At 35.3% G+C, this 12,412-nt stretch overlaps 1 protein-coding gene across 1 annotated transcript in view; it reads left to right on the top strand.

The window, feature by feature from the left end:
- Positions 1-12,358, top strand: part of LOC138333327 (CWF19-like protein 2) — a 35,418-nt gene extending 23,060 nt beyond the window's left edge. The window contains 10 exon segments of the mRNA XM_069281631.1: positions 828-1,034; positions 1,700-1,783; positions 3,661-3,726; positions 3,984-4,098; positions 6,113-6,201; positions 6,897-7,013; positions 9,429-9,584; positions 10,505-10,585; positions 11,313-11,414; positions 12,146-12,358. Of these exon segments, the coding sequence (XP_069137732.1) occupies positions 828-1,034; positions 1,700-1,783; positions 3,661-3,726; positions 3,984-4,098; positions 6,113-6,201; positions 6,897-7,013; positions 9,429-9,584; positions 10,505-10,585; positions 11,313-11,414; positions 12,146-12,292 (1,164 nt within the window). The 3' untranslated portion in view covers positions 12,293-12,358.
- Positions 12,359-12,412: the final 54 nt, after the last annotated feature.

The raw sequence follows: 12,412 nt of genomic DNA, 5'->3' as shown, positions 1-12,412 counted from the left end.
AGTTGTGCATATTGCATTTTGTGACCGATCAGTCAACAAGATGGCCGACAGTCGGCCATCTTGGATTTTGATAGTTAAAGTTTGTTACCGCTATTTCTCAAAATGTTTAGAAGGAATCTTTATCAAATTTCATATATAGGTTCCCCTAGGGTCCTTGTTTTGCATATTGCATTTTGGGACGATCGGTCAACAAGATGGCCGACAGTCGGCCATCTTGGATTTTGATAGTTGAAGTTTGTTACCGCTATTTCTCAAAAAGTGCAGAAGGGATCTTTCTCAAATTTCATATACAGGTTCCCCTAGGACCCTAGTTGTGCATATTGCATTTTGGGACCAATCGGTGAACAAGATGGCCGACAGGCGGCCATCTTGGATTTTGATAGTTAAAGTTTGTTACCGCTATTTCTCAAAAAGTGCTGAAGGGATGTGTCTCAAATTTCATATGTAGGTTCCCCTAGGACCCTAGTTGTGTATATTGCATTTTGGGACCGATCAGTGAACAAGATGGCCGACAGGTGGCCATCTTGGATTTTGATACTTAAAGTTTGTTATCGCTATTTCTTAGAAAGTACTATAGCGATCTGTCTCAAATTTTATATATAGTGTGTTTGAAAAAGTTTGAAAAGCAGGGAAAAGATCCCTCTTTCCATTGTCAGACCCAGATCATTCTTTGGTGGGCGCCAAGATCCCTCTGGGATCTCTTGTATTTGAGTCACACTTTAATGTTACATTGTCATACCTGATACACAAAGTATTGGTTCCATCATCGTAGCTATGAGTTTCACAATATAGCTAACAGAAATATGATTAGTGGATATTAATTTAAGGCGATGGCAGCAAAGATAAAAGCGCAATTGGAGGCTTCGAGGAAACTAAGGGAGGAATACAAGAATAATCCACCACCGGCCGGGGAGGAGGAGGAGGGAGAGGAGAATGTGGTACTATCACGAACGGGCAGGGATGGGTTGGTACGACCACTCCCTGATAGTCAGCACCCTAAGGAGCACGGCAAACGCAGAAGGAAGAAAGAAAAGGTAAAATGGATAAAAATTCATCAATATAATAAATGTTTCAAATGGCTATTCCATATTCACTCAATGGGAGGAACTTGTTTAGGGCTAGTCCATTCACTCAATAGGGGGATCTTGTTTAGGACTAGTCCATTCACTTAATTGAAGAATTATAGGTTTGTCAAACAGGTAAGTTAAAAAACATATTATGAACATTTTCAGTGTATTACCAAATAAGTTATAGTTAGATGTATGATAACTGTACACGTTATTTCTGTTTTAGACAATGATTAACCATATTTATGGTTTCCTTTAGAAAAGTAGTTTGAAATTCAAACAGTTTTAAAAATATACTATGCACATTTCATCACAATACCAAATAAACAAACTGTCATGATAAAAATTTGATAAGTATAAAATCTTATTTATGTTTATACATTTAAATAGCTCTCTTACGGATGAAAGGATGTACATGTATGTGATTGATTTTGGGAAATGGAACAACTATTTCCCAAGATTGTGTTTATTTTTCATACAGAAGCTTGTCATATAAATAATGTTTAAAGTCTAAGGTCAATGTTCAAAATGATCTTGATTTTAATAGATTGATACAGTGTACACACATGACCTCTTTACATATTTCATTAAGGTTGACTTTTATGATAAATGGTATGTGATGTTCGTTATAGGTGGACACTCACGGCAAGACAGGTTGACTAGGTGACAGGCAGCGATACTTTGATGATGATGATAAATTTGAATTAAATACTCTGGTAAGTTTTAAAACAACAGATAAAGCGTTTTTGATTCACTACTTAGGACAATCTAGGATAGCAGGTATAAGGATAGGCTTTCAAATTTTATACCATGTTTTAAGATTATCATTTCGCTGGTGACTTTGTTAAACAAAAAGGTCCAGTCTCATACTGTATGTTGTTAAATGAACAGGCCAAATACTTCTACAGGGAGATTCCAATCTTAAAATGACTTTGGTGATTCTAAGGGAAATCATTCATGCAATCTTAACCCAGTCTGTTGCTTCAATGCAGAGTATATTTTTGATGCTGTGTAACAGCATTCTTAGGTACGCTCGGCAAACCTGTGCACATCCAAACAATAAAACCACTCCGCGATGAAAATTAAAAGTTGTTTTGTTCATTTTACATACAACTTGATGGTATTAATAAATCGAACCTTAGTATTCAAAAAAAACAAACATTTAATTTGTATTTATGTACATACATTGAGTGTTCAGTTGTGACTATATGATTTTGGTCTCACTACACGTCAACTTGACTCCCAAAAATCACGAATAACACCTTCTTCGATGTCTCCCTCCACGGCAGACTTTAGGATTTTGGATTGTGTATGTTTTTTCCAATTTTATGTAATTCATGCTGCTGATCCATTAATGTAATCAAATGCTAGGAAGATAATTGCAAAAGAAAGTTCCTATAACGTTTATAAAGCTTTTGTGTTTTGGTTTCATTGACAAACTATATCTGATGATATTATTGCGCAGTATAAGTTAATAGTTTAGAGTACGGGTTTCCTTCCTTGTTCTGTCACTGGGAGTTGCGTCTTTTGTTTATCGACAGCAGTGTTATATTGAAAGGGGAAAAAAAAAAAAATCAAAATTTATCAACAAAAACTTACAAAATATACTGATAATATAGCTCTATATATGTACGAGCCACTTAAAGTAACAAATGAACTTATATTGCCTTGTAATCTACGGTAGCCTTACGAAGACTTGCTAAAGTCCGATGCATTGCATGAATTTTCTTGATGTTAGCATTCTTATGAATTCAAAAGAAAGTTGAGCGTTATAAGTAACCAAATAATGTACCTTTAATTTGGCAAAAGTATCTGGCCATGATTTATTATTTGTCAAAAGCCGACAAAGCAAAAGTCATGATAATATGTTCTTCACGATAATATGTCCACTAACTGTTCGGCTTATGAAGACTTGCTAAAGTCCGATGCATTACATGAAGTTTTCTCGATGTTAACGACTAACGTTCTTGTCAATTTAACAGAAATCTGTGTGTTATACTAACAAAATAATGTACCTTTTATTTTGCAGAGGTATCTGGCTACGATGTTAAATTTTTTCCAAAAATATTCTTAGATATTAAGTGGATATTAAGATACGGATATGTTAACTTATTATTTTTTTGTCTTTTAAGAGATATTGATAAAAATGATAATTTTAGTAATTAATAAAAAAAATCATAAAAAATGATAGGTTCTACTCAGATTCTGACCGGATTTATTGGTGTTGAAATCGTTATTTCAGAAATAATTTAAATGTAAAATTTATTTCAGTTATTTTAGGAAAATGAGTTATTCAAGTTATTGTTCTTGAAACAACTTTAAGTATCATAAAATAAATACGGTATACCTTATATATATAATATATATATGTTTAACTCCAAAATTCAACACTGCACACTTAGTATACTAAATTCAATATTTAAATGAAAAACAAATTTCTTTATTCCTTTGTTTGAGTCCTTCATTCACAGCATTTATGAGTGGCCTTGTAATATATTTAAGATTTTGTACATGTAATATGAATAGCTTTAGCTGTTGGTAGGACGATACAACAAGCCAACCATGATAATTTTAAATGTTATTCTGATTACAGGTGAGACGAGAGAAGATGGGTACGGCAGAGGATCAGAACTCGATGTTTGCTAGACTGGCTGGAAGGGTAAATATTTTCATCGTTTGTGTACAATAAGAATGTGCAAAATGAAGTTGCTTATCAATGATTTTAGTTATTTTCATTATAAGGTGTTTTTAAATGTTAAAAAATGTTTTCTCTTTTCTAAAAACAGAAATGTGCAAACCTCCCAAACTGAGTTTTATTTTAACATTTCTGAACGTGTTGCGTACAGGTTTACACAGATGAATTGATTAATCTTCTCTAATTTGTCGTTGATTTGCCTGTTTTTTTGTTCCTTGTAGTCGGTTGAGAAGACAGACGATGAATACCAGTTAGATGATATGTTCATGTCGAGAGCATCCAAAAAACAGTCGGACGCACGTACCGAAGAAAAGGAGCGCTCTTTAGCAATCGGAGGTAATATTTTACTAATGTGGTTAATGTTTGAATCAAAGCACTTTGGCCATAGGCCATTTGCTATCTTTCAGTTTTGCAAAAATTAAAAAAGTTATAGTTTTGAATTTAAAGAACTTTTTTACCCTTGTCATATTTTCATATAGACTATTTGTTTTATGAAGAAATTGTGCATTGGTTTTTTTAGAATTTGGACATTCATGAGTTATTGGTTAAGACATTTTCAATACTTCATGATATATGTCATGAACCTTATAGTGATTCAAACACTTTTATTAATAAAATAAGAATCTATATTTTCTCTGAAATCACTTTTAAGGACTGGTTCTGAATTATCAGCACTTTTTCTTAGTTCATTGTTAGATGAAAGGAATAAGATAGATAACAACCTTATATTTCACTGGGTGTAGGTAGGGTATTTTCATACTAGAGTTATGGTAACATATTTAATGAAATGAAATTGAGGTTTTTCAATGTAAAACCAATTATGATGATGTCATACTTACCATAACTTCCTGGAGTCCCACCGTTCTGTTTCCTCCCCTTTCCTCCTCAGCCAAGTTGCCCTTGTGGCTTCATAACAGTTTTTTAGGAAGGGTGACCACTCTATGTTACCCTTGTGGAGTACAAGATGAGGTACGGTAGGGAGACGGGATTCTTAAATCTTATGTTTGTTGGGGCTTCAAAGATGGGTGTAGGTAGCTTATTTGCCATTAAGGAGAGCCAAAGAAGCCGCAAGGGCTCTAACCTCATGAACCCTCACCATGCATTTTGCCTGAGATTGATCATTAGACTGCTCATAACAAATTAAAGTTTCAGCAAACTTCAATATTTGTGCTGATACTTATGTATTTTTAGCTCACCTGGCCCGAAGGGCCGGTGAGCTTATGTCATGGCGCGGCGTCCGGCGTCCGTCGGCGTCCGGCGTCAGTCTGTCCGTCAACATTTCCTTTAAATCGCAACTAGTCATAGAGTTCTGCATGGATTGTAACCAAATATGGCCAGAAACATCCTTGGGAGAGGGGGAACAGAACTTGTATAAATTTTGGCTCTGACCCCCCAGGGGCAGGAGGGGCGGGGCCCAATAGGGGATATAGAGGTAAATCCTTTAAATCGCTACTAGTCATAGAGTTCTACATGAATTGTAACCAAATTTGGCCACAAACATCCTCGGGAGAAGGGGAACAGAACTTGTATAAGTTTTGGCTCTGGTCCCCCACGGGCAGGAGGGGCGGGGCCCAATAGGGGATTTAGAGGTAAATCCTTTAAATTGTACTACTAGTCATAGAGTTCTGCATGGATTGTAACCAAAATTAGCCACAAACAGCCTTGGGGGAAGGGGAACAGAACTTTTATAAATTTTGGCTCTGATCCCCCAGGGGCAGAAGGGGCGGGGCCCAATAGGGGATATAGAGGTAAAGCCTTTAAATCGCTACTAGTCATAGAGTTCTGAATGGAATGTAACCAAATTTTGCCACAAACATCCTTGGGGGAAGGGGAACAAAATGTGTATAAATTTTGGCTCTGGTCCCTCGGAGGCAGGAGGGGCGGGGGCCCAATAGGGGAAATAGAGGTAAATCCTTTAAATCGCTACTAGTCATAGAGTTCTGAATGGAATTGTAACCAAATTTGGCCACAAACATCCTTGGGGAAGGGGAACAGAACTTTTATAAATTTTGGTTCTGACCCCCACGGGGCGAGGGGGCGGAGGGGCCCAATAAGGGGAAATAGAGGTAAACTTAAATCGCTAGTCTAGTCATAGAGTTCTACATGGATTGTAACCAAATTTGGCCACAAACATCCTTGGGGGAAGGGGAACAGAACTTGTATAAATTTTGGCTCTGATCCCCCAGGGGCAGGAGGGGTGGGGCCCAATAGGGGATTTAGAGGTTAATATTAAAATTCCTTCAGGAAAGAAACAATGAACCTGTATTCAGAACATTACTTGACATTACAAACCAGGTGAGCGATACAGGCCTCTGGACCTCTTGTTTATATATTTTATATGTTTTACCAGAACACAGAAAAATGGCGTCTGCTTTGGAGAAATGTCAGTTCTGTTTTAGCAGTGTTCCAAAACACCTGATCATTGCCATTGGAACAAAGGTAATGTAACGACATATGTTTGTAATATATATTCTGTATAGCTAGTTATTTTTGCAGGGATAATATTTTCGCGGAATATTGCTACAATCTCAAAAATGTTATCTACAATAGAAATGTCATATAGACCTTGAAAGCCGGTGTGTAGAAATTAAAAACCAGTAAAATCACAAAAAATTTGACCGTCGTATATAACCAGCTATGCAAAAATTGTAATCACTATAAAATAATTTCTACAGAATAATATTTAAAAAAAAGGCTGTTGAAGTTAGATTTAAATGTAATACCAGGGTACATATGTAGATGACATTATCAGAAGTGTTTAAAGATAATTTTGTTGAAACAAATACAAATGTTTCAAATATGTTACCGTCAAACCTGCAAAGATTACCCAAAGAAAAAAGGAAATATTTATAGTCAAGTTGTCTTTATACACAGACCAAAATAGTGTTGAAATTGACCAATTTGGTCACCAATAAATTTGTCTCGATAACCACATTACCATAATATGGAGGTGATCACTAACACAGGTTTAACTAGTTATATTAAAGATATACCTACATTTCCGAACAAATGATCGCTGATAAATGTGTTATTTAAGACGTACCTGCGTTATTTTAATTTTAAGTATACCTATGTAGTATGTGATATTTATATTTAACGTAGGTATAACTGTGTATTTGTTATTCCTATTTTAGGTATACCTGTGTATGCCTAATCATCGATCCCTGACTGAAGGTCACTGTTTGGTTGTTCCCATGCAACATGTGGCATCAAGTACAGTGATGGATGAAGATGTGTGGAATGAAGTACAGGTAATAATGTACACATGCTTGTTTTACTTGGATCATGTATCCTGGATGTACTTCTTATATATTTACAGTTTGCTCTGACATGGGCTCAATAACCATGCTTTCTAGTATTATCATTATCAGTGCATAATGATAGTACAACACGTTTGGAGATTCTATTGTTACGGGAATAGTCGCTGGCGTGGCAACGTGGGGTCATGACCCCATTCTTGGTGGGAACATATGAATGACCCGATTACAATCAGCTGTTCAATCGAATTCATTGACGATAGCGGGAGAGGAAAAAATATGACTATTTTGATAAAAAGTATGCAATTATCTGAGAATTAAATAATATTAATTTGCCTCAAAAACTGTATATATAAGGAATGTATTTTTATTTTGTTGATGATACGAGGATATAATGATAATGGAGATCGTGTAAATAACCTCAACAAAATAAATATATATTCCTTAAATCAATACCATGTTTTAAAATCTTTACACATGTTGTATTTGCAATTAAACTTAAGATACCTGTATATTCATTGTCAGAAACCCATGAGTCATCGCTCTATCATTGACACAATCAAGCAGTGACTTAATGGTTTCCGACGATGTTGTACATAATGGTAAACAATTTTTATTTTATACATTTATACATGAAATTGCCTTATCATATACGGTACAGAGAACACAGTCTTTTCATTTACAGTGGAACTTGCTTGATACAAACTCGGATAATTTGACAACCCGGCTTAATACGAAGTACTTTGCCGGTACCGGCCGAATTCCTACTTTATCTTTGTTTAACAAATTCGGAAAACTCGGATAATATGAAGTCAATTTTTGGTCCGAATGACAAAGATCTTACATGAAATGTTCGTATAACTCAAATTGAGATTTTTTGGACACCAGGATCGCCGAAAATGCCGATTTCTTTTTCATGAATATGCCGTAAAAACGCATTTCAAAAGTCGCTTAAACTACAAAAACATGGAAAAACTGTTTAATGTTTAGCAATGAACCTAAGTTATATTGTATCAACAATTATCAGCGATATTCACGTGTAAAGCCGCAGTACATGTTCGTTACTTACATAAAAACATTTCCCGACTGAAATGGCGACATGATAAAAAAACAGGTGCTCTCGTGATCGGCCGCCTGTCACATCAGAAACATATATATATAGAGATTGGCAACTTCGCCATTTTTACGATGGGCAGATGTACCTCTGTATGTCCCTAGGGGCTTTTAGATAAACTCTTAAATAGTTAAATACAGCAGAATAACTTTGATATGTTATAAAAGTTAAGTAATTTTCAGTTGATTTGAGTACGATTTTGGAAAGAAAAAATAATGTTTTAAATGCACTTCCAATTTTGAATGCCTGATTTTCGAAAAACCAGGTAAAATTGCTCATTTTCATACTTTTGAAAATCATATTAATTAATATCAATTGGGAAAACTGATCACATCAAACCATGATATAATGTTTAAACTTTGAATTGATGCAAAAATATCACGTTTAAAAGAATACAATTAAAATTAGTTAGCCAAGGGAAAATGCCTATAAACTGGAGGTCCCTCTGCCTGTCAACATAGACAAAGAAGGAGTTTCCAATCTCTATGTATATATGTTTCTGGTCACATATATGGTGTGATCACTCGGGCGGAACTAATCTCTAGTCACCTGGCACTGTGTTCCAAATACAATCACGACTTGTAACTGTGCACTATCTCTGTTTTTATAGAGCGATGCTACAATTATTTATGTGAGAATAATGCTAGTGCTTTGAACTTTTTACTCAGCAAAATAGACTTTATACTGTTCACTTGCCACTATATCGTTTGATCATGAGTTGACATGCACAGAATTACTTTCTACATAACTTCCTATGAACACATGTGTCTCAGTTACGTAAGTTTTGTCTGTTATTTTTATGTGCGTGAAAAAATTGTTGTGACTGCAGTTGATGAATCAATATTTTGGATTTATTTCGGTTTTATTGTTAAAATTTTGCAACCACTATCGACGATTTTGATATCTTTCTTTCTCACATCGTTTTACGACACCAAGCAAGTAGATCAATTACCATGTAAAGAGATCGTCAGTAAACTTAATTGAGAACTCGCTTAATTCGAACACTCGGATAATCGAAGTTTTATCTCGGTCCCTTCGAGTTCGTATTAACCGAGTTCCACTGTTATTATTGGCCATATAACCTTAGTGTCAAAAAGAAAATAACTTGTCAATCAGATCTAGGAAATTTGCCATATTTGATCACTGGCCACATAACATTAAAGAAAAAGTCCTGTACCCTGGTATATATAATTGATCCTTTTTATCAGTCATATGTGTCAATCTAGATAAGCTGATCACCAGTCTGTGCTTTTGTGGTTTTCAAAATATAGCTCTAGATGTTTATTTTGTTATAGCTGTTTAGAAAGACCTTGACAAAGATGTTTGAGAGTATGGACCTGGATGTGATGTTTATGGAGACGAGTATGGGTTTGAAACATTTCCCTCACATGCACCTGGAATGTGTCCCCATGCCTAGAGAGACGGGGGACTTAGCTCCTATCTACTTCAAGGTATTGCGTTAGTCAGTGTAGGAATGCTCAGGGGTACTGGAGCTTGATATGCTTTATTTTGACCGACTATTAGATGGTATCTAGCCATGCCTTGTGTTCGCACATGTCTGTGTATCCATTTAATGCCAGACCAAATGTTAGCATACAAAATACATAATGTTTATTACTCATGTAACATCTTCTATATTGATCTGAGTGTTTAATAAAGTTCTGTTTCTAATGGAAAGTCACCTGTTGTAATCTGGCTGTTTTATTGACGGCTAGCCAAACATCAATTACATCATTGGTAAATATATATTTAAAGTGAACAGTCGGGCAAGGATGGCTAAAGTCGGTAAAAATGGTGTGAATGTATCCAGTATAATTTCTTATGAAATGGAAAAATAAAATCTCTCGTCAAAATCTGTCTGCGTACGAAGAAATTAATTTAAAGTATGGGAATTCTAAAACGTCCTCCCGGCTCACTATGTCCTTGGTTACATTTCCACACAGCCTCGCTTTCAATGCTTTCAACTTTTCTTTACTTTAATGGTCAGAACTGGGAAACAAAGCAGAACTTGACCGTCGTATTAATATGTGAGAACTTTTGGAAGGCCAATGAACGCATTTAGACTGGTTTTCTTTGCCCGACTATTAACTTTAACTGTTTGAACAATTATCACAACGATGTGTGTGAACTTGATTTTGTTGTTTTCCTATACAAAAGAACATTCTGAGTTAAACAGTATAGAAATATAGGTATAAATGATAAAGAATGAATAGTATCAATGGTTCACTTTAAATACTATTGTCTTTTACAGCAAATCATTGGTACACTTCAATCCAGGTCGTTCATATAATTTGATCTTACACAATGCTTGTTGAGTCCGTTTTGATCAGCTGAAAGATTAAATTAAATACATTTCTTGTGCTCATTACAGAAAGCTATCCAGGAATCGGACACTGAATGGTCCCAGAATAAGAAGGTGGTCGACCTGAGTAAGAAGACTATCAGGCACGCTGTAAGTCAAACATTTATACTGTTCAGTTATATTTCAACGGCTTATTCAATTTCTTAGCACTATTTACATTCACTATGAGGGTGCAAATAAACTTTCTTTACTCTGTTACTCTACTTTTAGAACATGTTTTGGATCACTCTTTTTAGACTATGCATGCTAATTGACATTTGCTTAGATGTATGAAAATTTCAAATGCAACAAAACTTGAGAATGTAAAAATAGATTGCATATACAGTATTACAATTACATGTACTTGCAGTGGCATCGCTAGCAGCAAATTAATGTGCACGCAAAGTGGAGTCCGAACGCCGAAGGCGCGAGAAAATCGTTGTTTGGGGGGGTCCGGATAGTCCCCCTCCCCCTCCTTGAAAAAAATAAGATTTAGAATGGCAGAGATGAGTTTTACGATGTATTTTTATGATTTCAAAGCGTTCTGTTCTTAACGTAGTAATTTTGCGAAGAAAAAATAACATTGAAACATATTGATTTATATTGCAGATTGAAAATTACCTATAGTTAGAAATTCTAAATGTATATGTCCCCAAAGGCGCGAGAATTTTTGTGTTTTAGGGGGTCCCAAGTCGAACAATTTTTTTTTTGAGAATTGATTGATGTGCACGCAGTTGCGTTTTTGCGTCAATGGTAGCTACGCCACTGACTTGTCTATTGATTTGAATGATTACATGTCTATAATCTTTTTAACTTTTATCTTTTGTTCGAATTTTAGGTACCAAAGGGATTCCCATTTTTCAGTGTGGACTTTGGATTACAGGGCGGGTTTGCCCATGTTATTGAAGACGAGCAAGTTTTCCCTCGGTACTTTGGGAAGGTAGGTTTAAGGATACATGTTTGGTCATCTTTTATGCTGCATCAATTATCTTTTTGAGTCAGGTACATATACATATACATGTTTCCTTTTGGAAAGCCAAGGTATTCTTTTCTCACCTAACTGTGATGTTAACCAAATTTGGTCAGAAATATTCATGAGGAAGGAGGCAGAATTTTATGTAAACCGGGCCAAAAAGGGATATTGGAAAAATTAGATTTAATTTGCTACTAATCATAAAACTTTTAAAATGATTGTAACCAAATACTCAAAAACACATTTTAGAGGACAGTGGAACAAGTTTTGTAGGTATGGTGAGTTTGACCCTCGTTGAAGGCAGTAGAAGTAGAGATAGTAGGAGAAACTCACTAAAATCGTCATCCTTGCAAGAATAAAGGGGAAAGAGGAACTATCGTTTTATCAAAGGTTAAGTCTAGAATGATCTGGCTCACACTAACACAAAGAATGGCATCCTTATAAGGAAATAAGTAAATTGTTTTAAATCCTTCTTTCTCTGTAGAAATTGTCTTTTATATATGTCCATATTAAATGAAATATTTAGGCGAGTGATACCGCTTTCTTGTTTTGTTTAGAATGAGTTTACATCTAGGCGCTATAGTTAATCTAAACAGATAATCTGGGCCCTAATAGTTAATCTAAACAGATAAATAAAACAATTATACAGTCGTCAGATGTGATATGTGTGATAGTTATAATCATTTCTTATGTTTCAGGAGATAATAGGTGGTATGCTGGATGTGGAACCTAGAATATGGAGGAAAGATCAGAAGGAAAACTTTGATGACCAGAGGAAGAAAGTTCTACAGTTCTCCGAGTGGTGGAAACCGCATGACTGGACACAGGATCTGCATCAGGATTAATATAATAGGAAAAGATAAAGGATTATGATCCATACTGTCATTATGAATAAAATGAAGTATGCTGCATTCTGTTTCTGTTCATAGGGATAAGAATGCATGTCACATTTTCAGGTCATCTGA

This window comes from Argopecten irradians, chromosome 10 (genome assembly GCF_041381155.1).
Source record: "Argopecten irradians isolate NY chromosome 10, Ai_NY, whole genome shotgun sequence".
Taxonomy (NCBI): Eukaryota; Metazoa; Mollusca; class Bivalvia; order Pectinida; family Pectinidae; genus Argopecten; species Argopecten irradians.
Note: the sequence above shows the minus strand (reverse complement) of the source record. Positions and strands in the feature narration are given on the sequence as shown.